General features: G+C 38.9%; 1 protein-coding gene across 1 annotated transcript in view; it reads left to right on the forward strand.

Annotated features, from left to right (window-relative positions):
• Positions 1 to 27,243, forward strand: part of COG5 (component of oligomeric golgi complex 5) — a 368,496-nt gene that overhangs the window by 327,429 nt on the left and 13,824 nt on the right. The window contains exons 15-19 of the mRNA XM_036761810.1: positions 2,997 to 3,107; positions 4,976 to 5,038; positions 13,714 to 13,817; positions 19,882 to 20,119; positions 25,996 to 26,072. Of these exons, the coding sequence (XP_036617705.1) occupies positions 2,997 to 3,107; positions 4,976 to 5,038; positions 13,714 to 13,817; positions 19,882 to 20,119; positions 25,996 to 26,072 (593 nt within the window). The remainder of the gene's footprint in view (positions 1 to 2,996; positions 3,108 to 4,975; positions 5,039 to 13,713; positions 13,818 to 19,881; positions 20,120 to 25,995; positions 26,073 to 27,243) is intronic.

Genomic DNA, 27,243 nt, shown 5'->3' on the forward strand with positions numbered 1-27,243 from the left:
ACCAGAAAAGGCCTCACCCACAGCATAGTGCCTGAGTTATGTTTTGAAGGAAAACTGGAATTCTAAAAGGTAAAGGTGAGGAGGAGTACATTCTAGGCACTGGGCAGAGCCAGTAGAAGTAAACCCCAGTTCATCTCTGTTACCACTATGATCAAATAAAACTCTGTAAATAAAAATTTGGTCCTACCCTGTTTTTCCAGTTTTATTACTCATTACCCTCTTCCATATGCTTTAGGGTCCAGCTGGACCACTAGATTTTACTTATTAGGGGAATGGCATTACACCTTAGGAAAGACAGTTTGAAGTGGGGAGAAATTTGAGGCAGAGATCAATTAGCAGACTATTGATACGATCTAGAAGGGAGTTAATAGGGTGCTGAACTAGGATGGGGTTACCATGTAGAGAGAAGGGGACAGGTACAAGAAGTTTCATGGAAATAGAAAAACAAGATCTTTCGAGTGATTAAATAGGTGAGATTTGAACTGGGATGATGGAGAAAGGTGGTGATCTTAATGGTGATTGAGAAGTTTGAAAGAGGGATGGCTTTGAGGGAGTAAACAACAAGTTCTATTTCAGACATGTTGAGTTTGAGATACCTATGTGACATATCCATAGACGATGATGTAGGCCTAGGCTTGGGAGATATGCTAGGACTGGATAGAGAGAGCCAGGAGTCATCTGCATTAAGGTGGTAGTTAAAGCCATAGGAGCTATTGAGGTCAGCAAATGAAAGCTGTAGAGAGAGAAGGGAAAAAAGGGCCTGAGACACGATGCAGATGATGACCCTGTGGTTAGCACAGTGCCTGGCACATAGTAACATTTTAATAAATGTTTATTGGTTGATTTAGCAGAAGATAATGAAAGTAGAAGCAGAAGGAGAACTGGGAGAAAGCAGTGTTATGAAAACCCAGAAATGAGAAATTATGTTGGAGGAAAGGTTGGTCAACAATGTTAGATGCCACAGAGAGGTCTTTAAGAATTAGAACTGAGAAAGAGACGTGAGATTTGACATTTAAGGCATCAGTAGTAACTTTGGAAGGAGCAGCATCAGTCGGGTGATTAGGTAGGAAGCCGTGTTGCAGAGAATTGGGAGTCCAGCGAGAGGAGAAGTAGAGATAATGAGTATAGGCCACATTTTCAAGCAGTTTGGTTGAGAAATATGACGAGACGGTGAATAATACCTTGAGAAAATGTTAGGGTCTAGTAAGGATGTTGGCAGACTTAGCATGTTTGTATTCAGCAGGGGAGAAACCAGTAGATTGGGAGAGACAAATGAATAAATAAATGAAATTTTTATTAAGCACTCTCTGTAAATATTGAAGATTAGAAAAAAAGGAGAGCAGTGGGGACAGTTTGCTGGAGAAGACAGGTGGTTTGGGATCAAGTATACATGTAAAGGATTTGAGCTCCCTCTTCTCCCTTTCTCACAACCTCTTTATGTCAAAGACTGGAGTAAAGGAGGAAATAGTGGAAGATGGTATAAAGAGGTTGGGAGAAGGGAGCTCCCCATGAATGGTCTCAGTAAAGTGTGAGGTGAAGTCCTCTGCCAAGAGGGTGAGGGAGGCTGAAGGAATATGAGGATAGAAGTAGTTTGGATGTGGTGAGGGGGATAAAGCATCAGTTAAGGAGAATTAAAAGGATTGCTTTGTTACTGGAGGGTCCAGTTGAGATCACATAAATTTGTAGTAGGTGAAATCAGCACAATTGTGTGACTTCTTCCGGCTCTCTTCAGCGGCAGGTGTATGTGTAAGAGAGAAGGTGACTTGTGAGAGTAATCGAGGGTTGGGGTGTACTGAGATACAAGTGGGCCATAGGACAGGAGCCAAGAACAAGTCTAATCCCCTTTGCATGGGACAGATACCGAAATGCTAGTGATTCCCTCCTTACCCACCTCTAGTATTCTCTTCTCTAGGCTAAACATCCCCAGTCTTCTTCAATGGATTTGAGGCCCTTTATCATCTTGATTGCCTCTCTCTGAACTTTCTGTAGCCCAGAAGTGTCAAACTCTTGTCCACCAGCAACATTTAGCCCAGATTAAAATTTCAGTGAGAAATGTTTAACTAAATAAACAAAAATGAAATATACATGTCGTTCTTGTATTCAACTCTTCATGATCCCGTTTGGGGTTTTCTTGGCAAAAATACAAGAGCAGTTTGCCATTTCCTAATAACAGCGTTACATAACCCTGCTGAAGGTCACAGAACTAGTAAGTTTCTGAGGCCAGGTTTGAACTCAGGTCTTCCTGACTCCAATACTGGCACTCCATCCACTCTACCACCGACCTACCCCTCACAATATATCATAGATAATGTTATTTTGTAGTTTTCTAAGTCAACATGCAGCCCGCTTCTGTTTGAGTTAGACAGTACTGCTCTAATCTATCTGTGTCTTTAGAATCTGATGCATACTTGTTACAAGGGTTTTGGATTGCTTTTTCCTCAGTAAAAGGGGTTGAGGGGAGGAAGGGGGGAAAATGCTATGCTTGTTAATTGGGAGGAAATTTTTAGTTTAAAAAAATCTGATGCCCAGAGCTGAACACAACACACTACAATATTTAGTTTGTACTTCACTAAAACTTACCATTTAATTTTTTTAAAATTTATTTCTAAGTTTATAATTAATGGAACAAATATTAGAGACATATGTAAGTGTGGAGTTGGCCTAATGACATGTGCTTTCTTAGAATAATAGCCAACACATACTAGACATGTTGGTCACTGCTGTAGCTCCTACTGGGGGAATATCAGAGGGGTGTCACACCATCTAGTGGAGACTTCGCTAGGTATTTCTTCGTGTATACCATATCTAGTTCTGTTTCTACATTTCCAGACCCATCTCTATTAATGTCTATCTAGATCTTCTCCCAGTTCATAGATGGAACTCTTTTAGATTCTTACATAATTAACAAGCTCACCGATTCATGGCACTTATGCATGCTAAGGTTAAGGGTTTGTCAACTTGATTTAACCATTTTTATATGTATTCATTTGTTACAGCTCTCCACACAAGGAGATGCAAGTCAGGTGATTGGTCCTCTTACAGAAGGACAGAGAAGGAATGTAGCAGTAGTGAATTCATTGTACAAGTTACACCAGTCAATTATGAAGGTAAACTTTATTTATTCTGTCTTTCATGCTTATTAAACTCTTTTGATTTTGCCCCAGGTTTTCCCTACCCCCAGACTAAGAGAATATATGAATTCTTAGGGGTTTTTTATACTAATATGACAGAAAGTACAATGATTGTAAATAAACAGAAAATTTATATGAAGAAAAAGTCTTTGATAGGTTGGCCTTTCATTATAGGCATAACCTCTTAGCTATACAGTTTGCTTAGTATTTCTTTCATTTTAACAACAGCAACAACAAAGATGTTAGATCCTCATGCGTGGGTATTGACTTAGTTGTTTTTATAATATAGGTGATTAAAAATTAATCAAATGTGCTTCACGTTGTGATAAAATGGGATGAGTATTGGCTGTGTAAACAAAGGACTGTGTTCATTTTCTGTCTCTGTTGTTTACCCCCTATGTGATCTTGGGAAAGTCATTTAATCTCTGAGCCTCAGCTGCTTCAACTATAAAATAAGAGAATTGGCCTACAAGACCTTGTAGGTCCAGTTCCTTCAATAGATCATAAATCTTTATCTTATGAAGAATATAATTTGTCTTTGGTCTAGGAGAGACTAATTTGACATCGACTATGGTGAAATGAATATATACTTGAGCCCCTCACTGAATAAAGCAATTTCTCATTGTCAAAAATGGCATTTAAGTCACTGAAATTTCTCACTCTTCTTTCCGGTGATTAGCTTTACATAGATTCATTTCAAGTTTAAAAATATGTAGTATGTTCTTTTCACTTTCGTTGGGTGACATGATTGAATTTTTTCTATTAATAATACCTCTCACAGAATAAATTATTGATTAATCTTTAACCTTCACATGTATTATCCAAGATGTTTGGAACTACTAACTCCTAAGAAAGAAGCACATTCTGGCTGAAAGTAAAACTATGAAGTCCTTATGATACTGTTGATGGTAGCAATTTGAACATGCTTTATTTAACCAAACCTTGTAGATTATGTTCTTTAGGAAAACAATGGAATATTTGGGAAGCTTGAAAAAATTAGAAGTTAAATGATTTTCTCATGTTTTTGACCTAGATTGTGATAGTTATATTTCAGATTGTTTAAGAGATTCTCTATTATTTTAAGTATTTAGACAATTCCTTTATGTGATTTAGTCATATTACAAAAGGTATATTTTGCATACTAAACAAAACATGTAAAATGATAATATCCTTAACAAATTACAGCTACCAAAAAAAACAAAAGTAAACCCAACCCTAAGGTTGTATTTTTTCATGCCATCTCATTATTATTCTAGAAAACTAGAAGCAATGGAAGATTCTGTCGAAGCAGATTTAAATGTCTGTATTGATACTTTCAACATTTTTTATAATATTCTTTATTGATTTGTAAAAAGCGAAATGTCTGGCATTTGTGTTTTCAGGACTTCTTGAAAATTAGATTCTGTTCCAAATTCCCCTTGGGGAACTGAGGCATTGATTTTCTCCTTTCCCTTCCCTCTCCCTTCCTCTCCCTCTTTCCTCTCCCCTCTTTTCTCTTCTCCTTTCTTTTTATCTTATATGTCTTCCCCCTTCTTTCCCTTTTTTTTTTTCCGCTGAGCTTTATCAGCTGCGTTTCTGTACTGGTAAAGAACTTAAGAAAAAAACTTTAATATTCTTGATATTTCTCATCCTTTAACGTGCCATATGCTGTTTTTAAAATAACCTGCATATATCAAAAAGTACAAATGGATTTTTGAAATATTATGAGAAATGTCTCTAAAATAATGAGCATAATTTAAATATGTGGTCTTGAGAGCCTGTGTTGTTACTTTCTGGTCACATCCAATATTGGCAGGCATAAATGCCTTCAACAAAGTTTTGCTTAGATTTAAACTCTTTTTTAGGTAATTTCCAACCAGAGTTCATTCCCAGCAGCTGCAGAGGAAACAATAGGTGCAGCCCTAAAGGTAAAATCATTTAATTTACTCTTTAATATTTACTTACCTGTTAAATTAGCAATGATTGAAGAATACTATTTTCTGTTACTTGAAGTTAAAAGCTTGCATTTAAAAAGCTTAAAAGTTAGAATATACCCATCTCCTGACTTATGAAGAAAATCCCTTCTGGGAGAACCTTCTGCAAGGTGAAAATCCACGTAGCAAAAATCCTATTTTTCTTCATTTTGATGAGGAAAAGTATGTAGTATTCCTGGAACCCTCAACCCCGCAAGTCACTACTTTTACCAAAATATCCTTTAATAGAAACACATAAATAATGTTAATGGTACTTAGCAAAAAGAAAAGGCTGGGGGCAGCTAGGTGGCGCAGTGAGTAGAGCACTGGCCCTGAAGTCAGGAGGATGTGAATTCAGATGTGCCTCAGACACTTAACACACTTACTAGCTGTGTGACCTTGGGCAAGTCACTTAACCCCAAGTGCCCTGCTTTCCCCCTCAAAAGAAAAAAGGTAAAGGCTGGTATATGAGTATTGAGGTAAAAAGAAGATGAAGTTGGAGTGAGCTAGTCTGCCACAGGAGGTAGCTGGTGGCACAGCGAAGAAAGCAGTGGGCCTGAAGCCAGGAAGATTGGAGTACAAATCTGGCCTCCAGTATTTTATTACTAGCTGTGTGACCCTGGGCAAATCATTTGACTTCTGCTGCCTTAGCTTCCAAAACTGTAAAACTGGAATGATAATAGCACTTACCTCACTGGGTTGTTGCGAGGATCAGCGCAGCGCCTGGCACATAACAGGGGCCATAGAAATGCTTGTTTCCTTCTCTCTTCTTGCTGAAGTGCAAAAAACCAAACAGGCAAGGGCACTCAACTTGGGGAATTCTATAGAATCCTCCTTTGCTTCATCATCCAGGTCTGGAGCTGTCTGTACAGACTGGCTGTGGGCTTCACCACTGCCGAAGCCACACCAGTGGGGAGGGACACCAGACCATGACTGCATTCAATTACTGATTCCTTCCTATTGTCTGTGTGTGTGTGTGTGTGTGTGTGTGTGTGTTTCACACCTGCTATTCATTGGGCTTGTTATGGTTGATTTCTTTTGGTTTAAAGCATATGCAGTTCTTTTCCTGGCTCCTATTTGGAGGAAATTGCCCATAATTGATAAACATGGTCCATATAATGAGCAATAAGTATAGATTACTGTTGTAATGAAAACTTGTAGAGCCAGTGTCTGTAGAGTGAGGGGTGCCTGAGGGAGCGTGCGCATACTGCTCTGCAGAGTGGATTTCAAGGACCTGAATACCTCAATCACGGAGTCTTTGATGGGGATGAGGCCTTAGAAATCATTTGGTACTCTAATCTTATAGAGGAGGAAATTGAAGTCCAGAGCAATGAAGCAGTTTGTCCCAAGTCTAACCCAGGTCTCCTAAAAGTCCAATGTTCTTTCTACTACATGCACTTACATATGTAGTGACTCTCATGAAAGGTTAGTACATCAATGAAGAAGAGCCTGTTCTTCCTGAAGTTGAAGTGGTAGCCTAAGAGCCCAAATCTCCTTCTGCAGCATGATCTTTTTAATCACTTGTTCACTCCCCACATGCACCATTCTCTTCTGAAACACTCACCCATCTGGTGTTTGCTGAATTCCCCAAGTTAACATATTTCCATTCAAATGCCTGTTGTTTTACTGCCACCAGATTAGCCCAGGACTTCTTGAAAAGTCCGCCTCTAGCCCAGGACCAACCTTAAGACCTAGAATTCAGGTAGAATTAGTCTAGGCCATTTAGACTTTCAAACTCTAAACCACTGTTTTCTAAACATCTTGTTTTATTCATTAAAGTTTTATACACAAAGGCAGCATTGGATAAAGAGCTTGCTTTAAAGCCAGGAGTTCAAGTTCCACATGGGATACATACTGTCTTTGTGATGCTAGGCAAATCACTTAACCCCTCAGTGTTCTAGGAAACTCGCTGGGACTTTAAGTTGCAGAGAAGGTGCCTATCTGCAGTGGTAGAGGGACCTTCCCCTCCTGAGAGTTCCCTATAGTAATAGAGTAATAGGTCTAGTCCAGTAGTTTCAAACTCAAAGAGAAATGCTTCCCCATTGGTCACATATTGACTTAGAAAACCACAAATTAACATTAATTACATTGTATTTTTATTTAGTTTGTGAAATATTTCCCAGTTACACTTTAATCTGGTTCAGGCTTCACTCTTCAGTGTTGCAGCTCTCATGGGGCCACAGGGCTGTGCGTTTGACACCTCTGGTCTTTTCTACAAGGGCACATTCTCCTTCCTGATGGGTATCCAAGGGCTAGTAGAAGGAACGCTGAATTACAAGATCTAAGTTCAGTCTTAGCTTTGCTGCTTATTACTTGTGTCCCTTTGGACAAGTCATTTATCCTTTCTATCCCTCAGTTTCCTCATCTGTAAGAGAAGGGACTGAGACTAGATGATCTCTGGGTTCCCCATCCTTTCCATATTCAGTTTGGAAACTGTGAGGCACATCATAGTTCCAAGTTCTTTAAAACATTGTATTCCATCATTAACAACTAGGAGAATTCCTGTAGATAATGGTGATTATCTACCTATCTTCAAAAGCCTGGCTAGATATTTAAAAAGACACACATTGCCTCCTGCCTTTTTTTCAAGGGCCAATTTGGGTGTTGTCTTTTCCATAAAGTCTTTTCCTGGTTTTCTGTAACTGAAAGGAATCTCTTCACATTTCTATTTAGACCTCTTTTTTAGGTTCATCATATTCTTCCTTTTATCGTTATTATTAGTAGTAGTATTAGTATACTTTCTTTTTTTTCTAGACCTATGGTGTCATTGGTATAAGGATCTCCCAGCATAGAAATATTCCACCAATGAGGAACAACTATTCTGCAATTTAGAGACTGAGTGGCTTACCTAGAGTTATACAAAGAGTGTATATCAAACCCTGATCTTCTTAATTATAAGGCGTACTCTCTATCCCCTAAACTACACTGACACTCATATATTTTTTATTAACTCCATTAGATGGTAAGCTTCTTGAGGTTGGATACTGTGTTTTATTTTAGGTTCATATCCCTAGTATCTTACATAGTACCCTGCTTATTTCATTGGGCTCAACTATTAATTATAATGATTGGAATTCATCAAGAAAAATTTAAATTATATTCAGTCTTTTCTACTTGAAAAGACAGGAAACTGTACAATACATTTTTGAAAAACTCACATAAAATGGTTAATTTTTTAAAAGGTATTGACACTTAAAGAGGTGGACTTAATTTTCTGGAAAGTTCATTTATATAGAATGTTATTTCCTAATAATGCCAGGTAAATGATGTATTACTCTTTATATGTATATAGCAAAGCAATCACTATCTACACATGGCACTTTAGAACAAAAAGTGGTTTTAAATAACTTAGGCATAACATTTAAAATAAGTTACTCCCAAAGCTATTATAGTTAAACAACTTCATTATTAATGTATTCATTAATATTAACAGTGTCGTTTGGTGACATATTAGATAATGCTCCTTCTATGGGAGAAAAGAAATCAAGCCCAAAATAACATAGAATTTTTAGTTCAAACATTAACAAGGTAGGAAAGGGGAAAAAGGTTATTATATGTCTTTTTCTTTCAGAAGAAGCATATTTTAATACCTCCTCTGTCACACAATGAAAAGATACATATTTTTGGTTCTTGGGTTCCAGCCAGTTACTATACATCATAAATTATATCCGTAGGTCTAAGGGATTTAATAAGATGCCCATAGATTTACTGAAGTGAATGGGTTTTCTTTTTTATCTTCACGTAATTTAGTTATTTTTACTTAAATTTTCCTAATGGTTATCAAGATGTTTATCTACTATCTGTCGGTGTTCTTGTAGCATATGTAGTTGCGTTTAAAATTGTCCAGTGCTGTAACCAAACTTGATTGGTCCTGAACTCACCTTTGCTAATGCTCTTTTCCCACTTTATTCTCAAAGTCAGGACAATAAGACCAATTTTTTTTTAGCAGACTAGAATGCTTACCAATGCAGGAAACCACCCCCCTCCCTCTTTTTTTTTTCTGCCTTGACCTTCTTAAGGGATTTCCAGGAAAGGAGTCCTTGCTGAACAAACTTCAAAGTAGTTGGTCTGTAGCTCAAGAGGATACATGTTAAGTATCATATTCTCCATAGCACCATCTCCTAGACAACTTGGTAAAGGAAGACACATGCGAAGTATACTATACTAGGTTTCAGAAGATTGCCAAGGAAGAAAGAGGGGAGAAGGAAAGCACCAAGGTCAAAACCTTGGGAAACACGTGCATGCAGGGATTGAAAAGAGAATGAGAAAGTGAGAGAGTGACAGAGTTGTTAGGAAGAAAGAGTGAGAGACAACAGAAAAAAAAAGATGTCTCTGAATCTAATGGAGCAGAGTATCTAGTACTAGCAATAATGAAGTGTCAGAAGCTACAGAGAAATCCAGGAAGCTATAGACTGAAAAAAAAAATCAATTGCACATGACTGTTAATGGTACATTGGTTAACTTTTTCATAGTGGTTTTGGTAGAATGATAGAATTTAGAAACGTTATTTTATATGGGGTACAGACAGTGAGGAAGAGAAGGCATTGGCTACTGAGAAATTGGTAAAGATGTTTAATAGTCAAGAGAAGAAGAGAAACAGAATTGTGGCTGCACAGGCTAAGAGGAAGGAATGAAAAGGTTTATTCAGATTAGAGAAACCTGAACATATTTGTAGACAGAAATGAAGGAGACAGTGGAGAGGGAGAGATTTAGGATTCATAAAGGAGGAGAATAACTACTTACATAGAATCCCAGAGGGTATAGGAAAGAGAAGGATGGAAAGTGCAGGTGGAGGGATTAGCCTTCCTGAGGGAGTAGGGATATTTCCTCTTCTATGATCATAGAAAACAAAGAAAGATGACTGATCCTAATCACTTTTGAGAAACACATGAGGCAGTGATGGTGGTCTGAATTTTCTCAATGAAGTAGAAGGCTAGGTTATCTGCTTTAAATACAGCAAATAAGGTTGCATTTGGGGGCTTAGGTAGAGAGGAAAAGGTTTGGAATACCTGGTATGGTGAATAAGTAAGGAATTCAATGTGAGAATAATAGGAAAACTGGCCAGCAATCGTGATATTCTGCCTGAAGTTACATACTCTAAGTTTGTAGTAGGTAAAATGACCTCTGCTTTGTTTCTTTTTTCCAGTTTTGCTCAGCTGCCATGGAGTAGAATAGAGAAATTGAAAGGTGGAAGTTCCCTGCATTAAGAATTCATAGTTGAGGATCAGTGGGAGGTTGGAGGGAAAAGATTTTAGGGCAGCTGATGGAGTATTAAAGTGGCCAATTTTAGTTACTAAGTCTGGGTATGGAAGCAAGCAAAACCTGAGTAAGAGAGAGAAGCTAGCAAGATATGAGCAGCTCAAAGGAATAGAAATCATAATAGGACAGAATGAAATTAAGGTGAGAAGTTTTAATTTGAAAAATGCTGAAATTCTTTTTTAAATAACATTTTATTTTTTTCTCAATTACATGTAATGACAATTTTTAACATTCATTTTTGGAAATTTTGAGTTCCAAATTCTCTTCCTCTACTTTTCCCCTTCCTTGAGGGGTAAGCAACTTGATATAGGTTATAAATGTGTAGTTATGCAAAACATATTTCCATATTAGTCATGTTGTGAAAGAAAACACAACCGCCACCCCCTCCCCCCCAAAAAAACATGGAAAAAAAGAAAGAAAGTGAAAAATAGTATGCTTTGATCTGCATTCAGACTCCATCAATTCTTTCTCTGGAATTGGATAGCAAAAAATGGTGAAATTCTAAGAAATGTTCAGGTCTAAGTTGTGACCATATTTATGTGGCAGAAATAGGATAGATAAGGAGGTTACAGAATTATGTAATGAAAGTACTAGCATAGTGCTCTGTACATAATAGGCATTTAATAGATATATGTTGAAGTCCCCCCAGTGATGATAGTAGGAGATGAGGTTGACAGGGGAAGAACATAAGCCTTCTTCTAGTGAAGAAACAGTGCCTTAAGCTAAAAATTGGTCATATCTTACCACATAACCCTAAACAAAGATCAGTCAAAAATCACAGAACTTCTCAGTTACAAGGAGCTCTAAGTGGCCACCTGTAACAACAATGTTACTTGCAGCTACTGTGGTTGTGTAAGACCAATAACACCATTACACAGGAGGGCTACTAGCACAGGCTCTTTATCTGCTTTTCTAAGGAAAGCAACTTCAAGGGGTTTACAATCTCACTTTAATCAAACATACATATATCATTCACTTAGTTCAGGGGGAAAAGCCAGCACCCTGAAGTGCTGAGAAAACACAATTCAGTGAGAAAACACCAACAGAAATTACAAGCAAAAATTATATAAACAGAACAAATAACACAAATCAGTAGACAGGGCTTCTGTCTGTCCATAGCAATACATACATAGTTACCAGAGAGAGAAGCACCAATATCTTGATTTTCAAAACCGGGGGCTCCTTAACGGCTACCCAGAATTTCCACATGAACACTCTTCCAGTGAGTGAGCCCCCAAAGCAAAATGCTAACCTCAGAGTATATATATACATATATATGTATGTATGTACACATATATATTTCTTATATATTTATTCTCATTTATGTACACACATATATATATATATATATATATATATATATATATATTCAGGGTCAGCCCACAGAGGGCATCACAACCATGTGACTCAAACTCATGTGACTTAGGCTTTCTTGTGACTTAATCAGATCATCAAAAACTCTTGATTAATCAGAGACTTGATTCAAACAAAGGCAAGTTTCCATCAAAGGCACTTGATTAACTTAGTGCCAAGAAGAACTAGAACTCCAAAAGAAAAAAAAGAAAAACAAAAGTCTCACTTTGCTTGCCATTACACCATCTAGTCCAACCCAAAACTGAAAAAAAATACCCCCAAATTATACCTGACAATTAATCATCCAGTCTTTTCCTGAAGACCTCCAATGAGGTGGAACCCATTATCTGCCAAAGCAGCCCATTCCACATTTAAATCACTCACATTTTTAGAAAATTTTTTTCTTACATCAAAACTAAATTTGGCTTTTTTCAACTTCCCCCCATTGCCCCTACTTCTGTTCTCCAGAGGCAAAAAGAACAAATTTCAATAATGAATTTACTGATTAGTCTGCCCTAAAACATCTTCCCATAATTATAAATAGACCTCGGAGAGACCAGACTGTGAGATATGACTAGGGTGGGTAGGACAGGGCCTTTTGGCCCTTTTAACAGATGAGCAGTACCATCAGGTTGCTGTTTGCATGAGAAAAGAGGAAACCTGGGGTGAAAAACTTAAAAATTTCCTCAGGAAAGGGCCTTTTCCCATTGAAGTCAAACACTGGAGCTTTGAAACCTAAGAATTTAAATGGTTTCTGAACTTGAGTTGGATGACAGATTGACTGATTTCCAGATTCAGAGGAGACTCTATGTAAGAGAGTAGTCCAAGGACTTGTAAACTGTTTATATTTTATCCTATCTGAAACAGGGAGCCACTGAAGATTTTTGAATAGAAAAGCATGGTCAGATTAGTTAGGAAAATTATTTTGGTAGCTGTATGGAAACCAGGCCAAGGAGAGACTGGAGCCTGAGAAATGATTACAGTAGTCCAGGCAAGAGGTGGGGAAGGTCTAGAATAGGATACTGGTCATAAAGGTGTAGAAAAGGGGACAGATGTGAGAAAGGCAGGATTGAGAGAACTCGGTAACTGACTGACTATGAGGGGTGAGGAAAAGAAAATAGTCAAAGATGTCCCTGAAGTTTAAGCATGTGTGGCTGGGAGGATACCCAAGAATAAAAATAATGGTGACAAAGCTAATATTTATAGTGTGCCTTAAGGTTTGTGATGCACTTTCCTGTCTTATCTCATTCAATCCTCGTGAAACCTAGAGGCAGCCAGGTGGCATAAAGTTGACCTTGGAGTCAGGAAGACCTGAGTTCAAATGCTGCCTCGGACATCTACTAGCTACATACCCCTTATAATAAAGGCACCTACCTTCTAGGTTTGTGGAGAGGATAAAATGAGATCCTGTTTGTAAAGCTCTTTGTAAACCTTAAAGTTCTATAAAAATGGTAGCTCTTGATTTTGGGGGCTATTATTTTGCCCAGTTTACCAATGAGGAAAGTGAGGCTCACAGAGAGGTTGACTTACTGAGAGTCACACAGCTAGTAAGAATCTGAGGGTAAGATTCACCCTTTGGCCTTCTTGATGCCATGTCCCGCATGCTATCCCCACTATGCCACCTGCTGCCTCTTAGGGCAAGTTTGGGGTGGTGGAGCAAGATGATGAGTTCAGTTTCGGACAATCTGAAGGGCTAATGAGACATCCAGGTAGAATGAACCACACATCTGGTATATTTACTCATTTACCAAAGCTTGTTTGTTGGAGCTTGATATATAGATTTAAAGTCATCTACATGGAGGGTATTTTGGAATCCATGAGGAGGAGATGGAATTTCCAAGGGAGAAATTGTGGAAAGAAGAAAAGGGAGGGAAAGGGCATTTCTATTTAGGAATTTATAGGTACAGTCTCAATTGGGTCCTAAACATATATGATCCTTTTAACCAAAATTCTTTTCACTTATCAGAGTTTTCTTTGTAGATTTTTCTCAACTTTATTCCTGTTCTTTATTTTTAAAGACAGTCCATGTTCTTATGGGAAATGCCGTGCAACCTTTGCTGACTTCAGTGGGAGATTCAATAGAGGCCATAATCATCACTATGCATCAGGAAGATTTTTCTGGGTAATTACTTGTTATTAAAACCCGCACATACTGTATATTGTGTTCTGCCACAAACCTCATCTTGGTTCTCACCATTTCATGCCTAGATTATTAAAAACAGTTTCTTTAACTGGTCTTAATTGCTCATCTCTCTCCTAGTCCAACCAGCATACTACTGCTCAATTAACTTTTCTCATTTAATGCTTGTCACATGACTCTTTTAATTAAGAACCAACAGTGACTCCCCATCTTCATCAGATTAAGCTTGGAATTTTCATCTTGGCATTCAAAGTCTTCTATTAACTGACAGTATTTTACCTGGGTAGTCTTATTTCTTACCAGTCCCCATCATACATTTGCCCATCTCAACCCATATACACACTACTGTCATTTCAACTAATGCCTTCTCTTCTCCTTGAAATATAAATCCTGCATTTGCTTCATGACCTAGACCAAGATTCACATCTCCCATGGTACCTCCTTAGACTAAGGCCAGTCCATAATGACCTTTTCTTTTTCTGAATCCATTTGGCAATTTTGTCTTTGAAATACAACCCTGTATTTTGTACTATCTTACACTGTTCCTTATTATTTTACACATATACGTGTGTGTGTGTATATATGTGTATATATATATATATATATATATATATATATATATATATATATATATATATATATATATATATATCTGTCTTATCCATGTTTTAAGTTACTGGAGGAACCACAGAATGTAGCACATTTCAGAACTTTGTAGGTTCTTGAATATTTCGAGATTAATTAGTTTTAAATTTTAAGCTGGTTAAGGCTCTATCAGCAGGCAGTTTTAAAGTTTTCTTAGCAAATACAAAGGACAGTTTTTCAATTCAGTCCCAGTCTTGTTATGTTCAAAAGCGTGTTTTACCCTCTGGAAGCCTGAGTTAACCTGCTCTAGAGCAGTATTCCATAAATTCACCAAATTTCATGAACTCTACCACATTGCTTCCCTTTTAATTGTAAGAAGGGATTTCTGCATTGCTTGGTCAGGCTTAATGGGCTCAGGTTCCTTCCAGCTCTGAGATTCTGTGAATGTTTTGTGGAGGACACCATGCGAAGTACTGAGGAAATGCACAGTTCAGAGGAGAGCCAGGTTCTTGACCACGTAGAACTTCAGTCTTATAAAGGTTTGGGCACAAATGCAAATCTCTGCATCACAGATAAGTGTATTAAAATTAAAGAGATTAGCCAAAATTATATTTTTTATCTCATTTAGTCATCACAACAACCCTGTGATGTGTAGGTGCTTTTAATGTTTCTGTTTTACAGATGAGGAACCTGAGGCTCACGGAGGTTAAATGACTTGCTCTGGGACATACAACTATCAAGTGTCCAAGGCAGTATTCGAACTCAGGTCTTCCTGACTCCGAGCCCATGGCTCTAATCACCACCTAGTGTCCTCTATTGTATCTTTTTCTTTTCAAGAATATTCAGAGGAGAGGCTGCTAGGTAGTAGATAGAGTAGATAGGCCCTAGCGTCAGGAGGACTCAGGTTCAAATCCAGCTTCAGAAACTTACTAGCTGTGTGACCCTGGGCAAATCACTTAATCTCAATTACCTACGCTTGCCCGCATAAAAAAAAAAAAGAATATTCAGAGGTACAGAAAAGCTGAGTGATTTTTTTAGAAATATGGTTTAAAATTTCGTGTGAGATAAGGAGTTAGAATCTTTATCCCCCAAGCTTGGTAAGAAACTGGCTCACCTGAAGCCTCCCAGTCAAACTAATCAGGAATGTCTGCTAAGGGTGGGGCTTAAAACAGATTATTTTTGAGGGGACTGGGTTGTTCATGTTCTTGCTGATGTGAGGGTGTTTTCAGGTGAGCAGTTATTACTCAGATATATCCTGCACGTATAGAGGTTAGCAGCTATGAACCAATTTCCCAAATGAGCTCATTACGAAGGATGATTTTTCAACATGGGCTCAGTATGCCATGAAGAAATCCCATTCAAGCAGAAAGCACTCTACTTTTGACATCAAGCCTCTATTTACCATGCAGGGGATGACAGAACCCAGTCAGTCACATGCTCAATAGGTGAAGGATGTTAGAAACTGCAGGCTGGAAGGAAGCTCAGGAAGGTCCCCAAGACCAGCTCCATTTCTCCAGTTAGGACTACACTGAAGAGACCCAAGAGAGGGCTGCCTGCTGATTATATTCCCAGAAATCTTCTGTGATAGAGGTTCTTTGCGTGATTTTCTATTGGAATGAAAGATGCTGCCCCCAAGACCATCTAGGAGCCTAGAATCATTAGAACTTGTGCAAACTATCTGACTTGTAATGTAAATGTGAGCACCCTCTTTTTATTTGTGACTGCAGCCTGTATTTGTGATTTGTCACATCTCTTCCCTTTACAGTTGGCCCTGTCCCAGGGCACGAAACAAAGCACACTTTCTCTGAGTGCTAGATGCTAGGCTGCTACCTCAAACCATTTTTGTCTTCTATCATTTCCTATCTGGCTGACCTGGATTTCAGGATCTCCAGAAACTCATCTTTCTGCAAGATGAAATCAACTTGGAAACTCAGCCCTCCTGACCACTCTTGTCCCTGGGCCTCCTCTTTTCCCCTGCTTAAAGAGGGTGGGAGAGGTGGACATTTGGCAGCTCCCCTCCAGATCCTCTGTTTAAAGAGGGCAACCAGAGATTTCACTTCATCATTTCCAATCCAGCTCATCTGCATTTCATGATCTCTAAAAACTGTATACTGTGTAAGATGAAATCAGCCCTGAAACCCATACCTCCTCAGATCATTTCCCACCTCTGCTCTAAGAGCCTGATAAGCTTCCCCACTTCTACCCCACTTTCAGTTTCTTTGTAGATGTTGTCTTCCCTATTTGCTAGTGAGCTCTTTGAGGGCAGGGACTGTTTTATACCTTTCTGTGCATCCCCAGCACTCAGAACAGTGCCTGGTGCAAAGTAGGCCCATGCTAAGTGTTTATTAACTATAGATAAAGCGTTATTTGAAACAATACTGCAGTCTAGCCTGCTTTGGTTGCCCCAGTTTAGCTCAACATATGCCCTCTTGGGCTTCTCATTGGTATACATTCCTTCCTTGGTTAGCCTGGCAAAGTAGGATTGTGGTGTTTTCCAGTACACTAAAGTATTGTTTCTGCCTCTGTCCAAAAAGAACATTCTGCATTTGCTTGATTAATGCTAAAATTCTTTTATCGAGGGATAAAACTTTTATTTCACACTTAGAAATAAAATGAAAATGCCTGACTAAAGTAATATATTGATGGAAATTCATTCACACTAAAATTTATTCTGTCAGCCCAATATAAAATTACTTCTCATTTTCTTTTCTGTTTCGATAGTAGGGAGAGGGTTAGAGACCAAGAATATGTTGGCTACCTGAAAGCAGGCACAGGCCCTATCTCAAGGGATGGGGAGCTTGAGCACCTCAAGGATGTGAATGTTAGAGACTTCAGAGCTTTGCCTGATGCTGTCTGGCCTTGCTGATCCTCCGCTATAGGGAGACGAGAAGCTTTGTGCAGAAAGGCTTTGTTCCGAACATTTTGTCCCAGACTTACAGGAATGTCACAAGAAGTATTGTTCCTAAAGGATTCATTAATTGTCACCTTACCTTATAACATCCTTGTTTAAAAAAAAAGTTTTTGACACATTCATAAGAACCTGAACTCTGGCAGATACCTCGAAGGTCCTGATGTCCCCCAAAGTTTAGCAAGATTCCAAGTGTCCCACCCAAGTGGTGGTGCACTCTCCAAACAATCCCTAAAGTACATGGTCCATGATAAGTGCTTCATTGATTGATTCAAGGGTTTTCCATGGCATCATATTTAATTATACAACCAAGTTTCTGGATGTGGTAACTAGTGCCAGATTATGTTTCTGGTCTTCTAGGAAAATCATTCAAAAGTTGTTTTAACAGCTGTGTTATTGAAATATACACCTAGGAAGATATTATGTACGACATATCCTTTTTCAGTTAGTTAAGCACTATGAAAAGCCTAAAGAAAACGAGGTCCTCATGTCCACCCCAAAGAAGACCTGTGTGCATCCAAAGATTTGCATCAACAGCGTTGGCAGTATCTCTTTCTCAGTTTTGCTGTCTAGGCAGCGTGCTATCTGAAACACTGATTAATACGAGTACTATGTCTTGCTGTTTCACTGCTTTTTACAGAATCCCCCTTGTTATAACTTAATTCCATAACTTCTATTTCTCTCCTCTCCTTTAGAGATAAAGAACAACTGGTTAGCATCCTTCGTATAATAATCTTTGCTACACCTGAAGATAGCTACTAAATTGCAATAAACCCAGTTCTTGTAACTTTTCATCATAGGTTCTACTTTTCCATGGCTTGAGTATGTTTTTCTGCTCTTCTCTGTGCCTCATCCATTTTTATCACAACCCTCTCAAATATGGATAACACACATAATTATATATGCATACATGTGTTTATATGTACCTGTCTATGTGTGTATATTCATGTTAAGATTCAACATTATATAGACAGGCATATGTGTGATTAGCTGATTTTTACCAGCTACTTTCTAATTTTTTAACACTTATTTCTTACAAATATGTTTTATTCCTTTAATGAATCCTTTATGAAGTGAATATTTGTAGATAGGTAGATGGATAGTTATAGATATGCACATATATGTATGAATATGTATATATTATTTTGAGGCATCAGATTTATTTGTTTACTTTAAATTTTCTATCATGAATTTAACAAACATGAGATAATATTTGCATAGTGCTTAGTACAGTTCTTGGTACATAGCAAGCACTTAATAAATTTTTGTTTCCTTCCTTCCTTCCTTATTTCCTTTCTTCCATTTCAATATATAAAGAAGAATAGAAAAAGAGTATTCCAGTCAGCAAAAGGGTGTGGGCCTGAGGCTTAGCATCTACTTAACAAAAGGGTGCTATCTTTAATCACTGATTGGCATCACAAATGTATAGACCTGCCTGTAATCAGGCTTCTCTTAACTGGCCCCACCTGAGGCCTATTGAATGGGTGAGGAAAGATCTTTAATCACATTATCACCACACTGCCCTATTCTGTAACTCTCCACCTCCCTATGGCTGTTTGGGCAGAACAGAAATTCCTGTTTGTCCTTTGAAGCCCTTCACAACCTGGTCCCCTCCTGTCTTTCTAGCCTGGTTATACATCACTCCCTTTCCTCACATATGCTGCTCCTTTCCTCATTTGTGCCCCTTTGTACTGGCTGTGCCTGTCCTGGAGTGTAGCGCCCCCTCACCTCTATCTCATGGATTCACCCACTTCCTTCATGTACCGACTCAAGCACTACCTTCTACATGAAGTATTGCAGGTCCCCCTCACTCTCGCAAATTACCTTATATTTATTCCATATATATTTGTTCTACACATACTTACATATGAACCAAATTCTCCTCCACTAAGTTCCTTGAGAGTAGCAGCCTTTGTGGACAAGGGTACCATTCTCTCCCTAAGCAACCACAAGCCAATCACCACCAACAGGCAGATGAGCCCAAGGGTTCTGGGAGGAACCCCACTGCCCCATCAGGCTACTGGCCCTGCTTTCAGCCCACCCCTAAGGCCTTTGAACAAGGGAGCCACCATCACGGAGACACGACCTGGGCATTTCCTCTGCAAGTGATTCGGGCCCTGTTTCCTCAGCAGCCACAGCTCCCAAAGACCCAGAAAAGAGAATTCTCACCCCTGCGGTCCTTGGCACTGTCAAATGCTTTGACATCAGAAACCACTGTGGTTTTTATGAATGGAAACGACATTAAATAAGCTACATGACCATCTGCTTTGCAGTTGTAACTTCCTCTCTCTGTTGTCTCCACTTGTTAGAGTGTGAGCCCCTTGAGAGCAGCAACTGTCTCTCTTTTCCATTTGGGTCCCCAGCACTTAGCACACTGTGGTGCATGTGGGAGGTGCTTCATCAATGCTTTTTCCTTCCTTCATCATTTTTTATAGTTGTACCTCCGGTGCCTACCACAGTTCCAAACATATATATTTGATCATTAAGATCATGAAGAAATGCTTACAGATTGGTCAACATCAGTACTTGAAATAGCTATTCTTTCTCTTGCAGATCAGTACCTAGCTCAGGAAAACCAGATGTTCCTTGTTCTCTATACATGAAGGAACTACAAGGTTTTATTGCCAGAGTGATGAATGACTACTTTAGACACTTTGAATGTTCAGAGTTTGTCTTCGACAACACAGAAGCCATTGCCCAGAGAGCAATTGAACTTTTTGTTCGTAATGCCAGTCTCCTAAGGCCTCTTGGTGAAGGTGGAAAAATGCGACTTGCTGCGGATTTTGCCCAGGTAAATGGAACCAGACTGATTGGAATTTGATGACACAGTTCATTTAAGCCTTAGTTTCCTTCCCTAATCTTAATATGTTTCATTAAAAGCTAAGAGCTTTGTATTCTTATACTTTTAGAGCTTTTCACCCCAATAAAAATTGGCTGCAGAAATCTAATTTTTAAAAAACTGAAGCTACTCTTGTGCCAGATATGTTTTTAATTTTGTATTTTATAAATGATAATTTTTAATATTTTAGGATTAAACTAAAGCTGCATATACCGTGTTGAGACCACTTTTGTTTCTTCTACATAGCATAATGCTTGTTTTTGTTTCTTTAACGTCTCACAATACCAGTACTGATTGATCGATGTAGCTGGCAAGAAAATACTTTTTAAACCAGTGGCAAGGGGCTGACTGCCTGTTGTCATGCAGGTACAAAGAGCTCTCATGTGTCTTTGAATCTCAAAAGCTGCTCATCATGACCATTCCGTTTTTAGTTCATTCTAGATGAACAAACAGGAGACCACATAAATTCAGTACCTAATAATTTTATCTCTCTCTGCCCATTCCTAATGTAGAAAAAAATGGGCATAATATTTTTCTTTTTGGTGGCCAGCCTTGAAATAATTATGTGATGCATAGGAGAGAAGACATTAAAATGACAGAATAATAATAAGTTCATTAGGAAGCTGCCTTTTAAAAATTGCAGTGGATTCAACCAAACGGTAATAGTCAGAGGAACAAAAGATAACCACGCCAGACCTGACCATTCTTTAAAAAATACTGGAGTCAATGAGGATTTTTGTTAAAATCTACGCCATGAGTAAACTTATATTCAAGCCTTTAAAAGCTGTTAGCTTTACTAGTCTAAATAATTATTCACATGGATTATTCATAATGATTTGCCAGTTCCTCCCTGCTTAGGAAGAAACATAAATGTTAATTTTAGTATTTATTCCCAAGTGCATCTGAGTGCATGTCTTAGTTCATTATTCCTGTATCAAGAAAATGAGGCACTGAATGCTTGTGCAGGAATGATTTTCAGATTCAGCTCTCCGTTCTACATGATATGATTTACTAAAGGAGAAGCAGCCCAGAGCTTAATTTTCAAGATGCCTGTTTTCCTTGCATATTAATTTGTCCAGCAATTTACCAGTTGCACCTCTAAAATGATAAGCCTGAAGCCACTGTGCCACAGAAAATAGGTTTGCCTTAGAAAGTAGGACTTGGTAGCCCAGGCATGAAAACTGAAATGAAATACTGCTACTTGACTGACACGAGTGTCTCTCCTTTCCTTTTTTTTTAAAAAAAGTAATTATTTTATTCCACTTACAATATTTTGGCACCTATACCCTCCTCTCTGTAGTACCAGAACCAGATTTCAGGTTTAGAGAATTTTGCTTGTACAATGTTTGATTAGTGTCTAAAGAGTGCCCACTAAAATAAAAATACACTGATATCTCCAGGATCCACTTGTTCAGGTACCTATCGTTCGGGTATGTATTAAGCTGTGCCCAGAAGCGTTCTCTATTCTTCCTTTGCCGCATTGTTTTTGTTTACTTTTTCTTCCTTATTTTCTCTTCTCTGGACCCCTTCCCCCACCAGCTCATAGGCATTCTTCTCCAGCTGGTCCTTGACTTCCTTTTGCTGGAGGCAGGACTTCAAGTCCAGTCCAGGCTGCAGCCAGGCAGAAGCTGGCAAGAGCTGAAGTGCTCTAGGAGAGGGAGGAATGGTGTCATCTTGGTTTGTGGGGAAGGGAGTGGGGGGCGGGGCTTTGTTTCCTCAGGAGGTTTGAAGATGGAGATGATCACCTTCGACCGTGTCCACCACAGTCCAGCCACACTCATAGTAACTCACTGAAATGTTAAGCTCTCGCGTGGGGAGGAGGATGAATGCACGTATAGAAACTAGAATGTGCAGGAGTTGTTTTGTCTTTGTTTCTTTCTGGACCCGTTTCCCATTTATCCAGAATGTTTCCTGCTCTTTTCCTGTAACTGTGCGATTAAATGAAACACAGCAATCACCAGTGCCCAGCTAGACTTAGCCATCTGTTTATCGTCTGCCCGAAAGTTTTGTGTGCTCAGGTGGTAGGAGCCGGCATTGTGCTCATGTGCCCTTTGCCAGATTTGTGAGGCTGTAACGGCTCAGGATAGGCGTGCGCTTGCTGTGTGGCATGGCTAATCAGATTCCCATGTTTATCCCTGTGACCCCGTTTAGAAACCTCCTGCCACTTGTATTCACTCGTGGAGCCCCATGTAGGTCACAGGCACAAGAATGACAGATGGAAGTCATGTTTGGGCTCAGGAAAAAGAACCTTTGCAAATATTAGCCAACTTCTCAGGCACTCTGAGCCTTTGGGGATTGTATTGTGGCTGGTTTTTTTTTTTTAATTCAACAAACTTTTATTTAGCACCAACTCTGTTCAGCATAGTTTACTAGGCACTGTTGAAGCACAATGGTAAGCTGCCTGTGTTGTTCAACTTTAGCTTTCACAATCATCCTGACTGAAAGTGGGGTTGAACGATCTGAACTCTGAAATGGCTCCCCTACCACCCCCATATTCACCGCAGGCATCACCTGGAGAATACAAAAGCCTCTCAACCTCTTCATCATTAAAGGTCATTCTTGAAAGGTACAAAAGAGGTCACAGAGATGCCTGGAATACGCAAGTTTCATATTCCAGTGGCGTGGTATACCACCAATCCATGAGCTGTCCTTCATGGTCCATCCCCTTCCCTCTACCACAACTACCCTAACCCAGGCCTCAGGAGGGAAGACACATATTCTAACTTCAGTAATATAGTAGGTGTCTGATTGTGTTTTCAGATGACTCAAAGGAAAATACTTTTACACTTCAAAATATTTATTCAAGAAGTCTAAACTTTGACCCAAAACACCATTCTGCAGGTTAGAAGGACATATAATAGAAAGACCATTGGACTAGGAATCATAAAGTGGGGAATTCTTTTAGTCACTAGCTGTGTGACCTTAATCTAATGGTTTAGCCTCTCTGAGCCTCTCTTAGTTTCTTTATCCATAAAAGTTGAATTAGAAAATTATGGAATTTAGAGTTGGAAGAGGTCTTTGGGGATCTTCTAGGCCCTGCCTATCTCACAGGCTTGTTGTGATGAGCAAATAAGATATAGGCAGCTGTACCTTGAACAGGAGTGCAAAACTAAACAAATGCAAGCTTTTGTTATTTAGCCAAGGCTCTGATAATTCTGTACTGTGGTACTGCTCAGCGAGCCATGACTGCCTCCCTTGTGAATGCCCTATGATGTTGGCATGAGGCAGTTTTCTTTCAATGATTATTAGCCATCCATTCGTGCTGTTGGTTCTTTTTGGGTGTCAGCACTATTCACCTGTCAGTTCTGTAGCTCTAAGTATGGCTGGGCCGCAGGGGCCCTGCTAGTTCAGAACCTCTTGGTCGGTCTGTCCAGAATTTCTTCTGGAGGCTCCTGCAGTTTCTTTCCTCCCCCTGGAAAACTATGAGCTGCGGCAGCTGGCTTAGCAATTGTTTATTCCCTGGCATTGGTAGCAATTTCTATTTATAGTCTTTCTGGTGCCCTTTCAATATGTACTTGCATCTATTTCACTGCATGCCTGTCTATACAAATTTAGGCAAGGAAACAAAACAATCGCAGTTTCTGTTCTAATTCTAGTCGTCTTTTTCTCTTCAGAACAGTGTCAGGTGGGTTTGCCTGGGCAGCATCCTCATGGTCAGCAAGAGGTCTCTGATGGTTGGAATCATCTTTGTCATTAGTTAACTGTGCCTGCAACTTGCCCTTTCAGGGGGATAAGGGGAAGCTTTTGCATTTTCCATTTTTGAACCCTCAACCAATTGCAAAAGAATAGCCTCTGTAAGCATTGCTACTATCCTTTGAAAATATGTTCCTTTCTTTTTAATGGAACTCTGCCAGAAGATAATGATTTTTTATACCCTAAAGCTTTTTTTATGGATGAAATTTTTTAAAAAGATGTAACATTTTGATGTCGTTTGGTGTAGATATTTTATGCATCATCATATATTTCACAGGCCTTTAGGGTCAAATATTCTCATAGTAATTTGTTTATTTGCTAATGTTTTGTTCAGTCTTGCTGAAGGGCTGAGGAAAATGATCTTTGGTTTAATCTTTGAAGACACCAAAATCCTTCAGAGTAATTGAAAAATAATTATCAATAAAATATTTGGTAAGCGTGTTGTATAATTTCCATATTTATACACATACTTACGTGTGTGTGTGTGTGTGTGTGTGTGTATGTATACACACATGTATACAGAGAGAGAGAGAGAGAGAGAGAGAGAGAGAGAGAGAGAGAGAGATGGATAATTCATCTTATTTTGAGATTACAGAAGTGAAACTGATTAGACCCAAACATTCACTAAGATGACCGATGGGACATAAAATGTACAAACCAAATTATAACAAGCAGTCACCTCACCTAACCTCCCTCCCTCCTTCACCCCCAAATTCGCACAATGAATAAGCTAACCATGCCTCTGAGATTTGCCCATTGGCTAGTCTGTCTCAGATTCAAAATTAGCTCACAACTATTTTGTTACAATTAGCGAAAGACCTTACTTACTCTGTTTCCTTAGATTTTTCTTGTTTAATTTTTTTTTATTCTTCTGCATACGTTTTTCTCTGGCACATGTTTTTCCCTTCAGAGTATTCACCCTTTACACATACATACACACACACACACACACACACACACACATAGATATACAAAATTGACTGGTTCCACGACTCACTGATATTTGTAAATTGAGTTCCTCTCTTGACTTTACCTGTGACTTCATTTTAAGGAAGAGATTGATTTCATAAAGTTTCAAGAATCATCTTTCTCCCTTTACCATGTCCTGGTGCTTAATTAAAAATAAAATCATTCCCAAATGTGGCACTATAGATAGTTGTCAGTTATCCATGCTGAAGGTATAAGACAGCAAAAATGTAGGAAAATGATAAGAGTTCTTAAGTCTTTCAGAATTATTGATAATTTCTTAAAGCACAATAGTATTCCCTTCACATTTATTTACCATAATTTGTTTAGCCATCCCCCAATTAAAGGACACCACCTCAGTTTCCAGTTCTTTGCCAGGACAAAATACGCTGCTATAAATGTTTTTGTACATATGGGTCCTTCCTTTAATTTCTTCAAGGTATTGATCTATTGGTGGTTTCTGGGTCAGAGAGTAGGCACAGTTTTGTAGCTTTCTGGACATCGTTCCAAATTGCTTTCCAGAATTGCAGGACCAGTTCACAGTTTCACCAACAATTAATGTACCTGTTTTCTCACAGCCCCTCCAGCATTTATCATTTCCCCTCTTTTTTTGGTCAACTTTGCCAGACAGATGAATATGAGGTGGTGCCTCACAGTTGTTCTAATTTGCATTTTTCTAATCATTTAGGGCTTCTTTTCTTCTGGCTATTGACAGCCTGGATTTCTTCAAAGAGGGGCTACTTTGTGGATTTCAGATCATTATATTGTGGCCTTATAGGATATTACCCCTAGCATCCTTTGAATTCCCTATTGCAACTTCACAACCAGGACACAAATTGGATCAGTTATTTGGAATTCATAGAATTTTAGAACTAGAAGAGATTTTAAACCCCTGTCATCTTAAGCCCTTCATTTTGCATAAAAGATAAGTGAAGCTCAGAGAAGATAAATGACTTGTCCAAAGTCACACAGCTGACAGATGGCAGAGCTGGGATTTGAAGATGGGTCCTGTGACTGAGTGCTTCTTCCACAACAAAGGTCAGATGAAATCACTTGAGGGTCAGGTGCAGCCTACAAGTTAGAGGATCCCCATCCCTACTCTACTCTGTCCTTGGCTCTACTTGAGTGGTCTTCCGTAAAAGGCTGAGGAATGTCCTTTGTTATTACAGATGGAACTAGCTGTGGCTCCCCTCTGCAGACGGGTATCCGACCTAGGGAAGTCTTACCGCTTACTCAGGTCATTCCGGTGAGTTTTAATACTTCAGATCTGCTCTTTATTATCCCTGCTTATTGGCTGTGTTTCCACATTCCATTAGGAAATGAATTCCCTCTTTCAATTTTTTTGATATGATTCAAATTAGAAGCTTTACATAAAATCATTTGCAAATGATGTTAAATAGTGTGGTTTTCCCCTTTTGGATTGATATTCATAAGCATTATTTACATGTTTTATGTTATTATCTAGGAGGTTGTGTACTCCTAATTTTTATGGTAATGAATCTATAATATCAGGAATTTTATAATAATATAGACATTTTACTGTAATATTAGTCTTGTTATGGTAATAGACTTCTTACATAAATTTGCATTATACAGAATAAATAATATTTCTCTTATGGCTATAATACAAACCAACGATAAGGCTGGAATCTTATCCTTTCTCTAGTCATCACAGAGCTTTCTTAAAAAGCCACCAATACCTCATTTTTAGCATAACCACATGCCCTGAGGATCAGGTGAAGAAACTGAGGCTAAAAGCAGCCCTGATTAGAGGGGTGGGAGGTGGGGGCATTATAAGCTTACTATATTCAAGTATTCAAAGGGCTATCAAGTGGAAAAAGGATTAAAGTTAATCCAGATATGGATGCTGAATTTCCCCTCTACACTATCTGACTCTTGGGTGGAAATGCCTGACTCTCAGCCAGTTTCATGTGTCAGTGATCTGGTTCCCTATGTGTCACATATCTCCTTCCTCCGCTTCTGTGGCTATCACCATTCCCTCAGACACACACGGCCCACAAAGTGGGGCAATTAGTTTTTCCTAGCCACCTGGAATTCATAGTTGACTAGTTCCATTACCAGTAGAATACATCAGTCAGTTGCTATCTGTTCATCCTTGGAATTAAGTTCCATAGGCCTAAACTCAAAACTTTTCAATGAGATTCCATTTCACAGCCAAAAACTCAAATCTATGGATGGTATAATGAGTGTCACTGTCAGAGTCCTCTACTGGCAAATGCACGAGGCTTGTCATGACTGTCACCTGCTGTTATAAACTGCTTCTGGTATGAAACTACTCCAAGCTTTCTAGGCTAGCATCAATATGTGACCAAAGGGCTGGCTTAGATATGCAAGAACCAGCATGGTTGGATGTGAGGCACTTGACTGATCAAGTCCTTAAACACCTGTCCATACTT

The sequence above is a fragment of the Trichosurus vulpecula genome, chromosome 5 (genome assembly GCF_011100635.1).
Source record: "Trichosurus vulpecula isolate mTriVul1 chromosome 5, mTriVul1.pri, whole genome shotgun sequence".
Lineage (NCBI taxonomy): Eukaryota > Metazoa > Chordata > Mammalia > Diprotodontia > Phalangeridae > Trichosurus > Trichosurus vulpecula.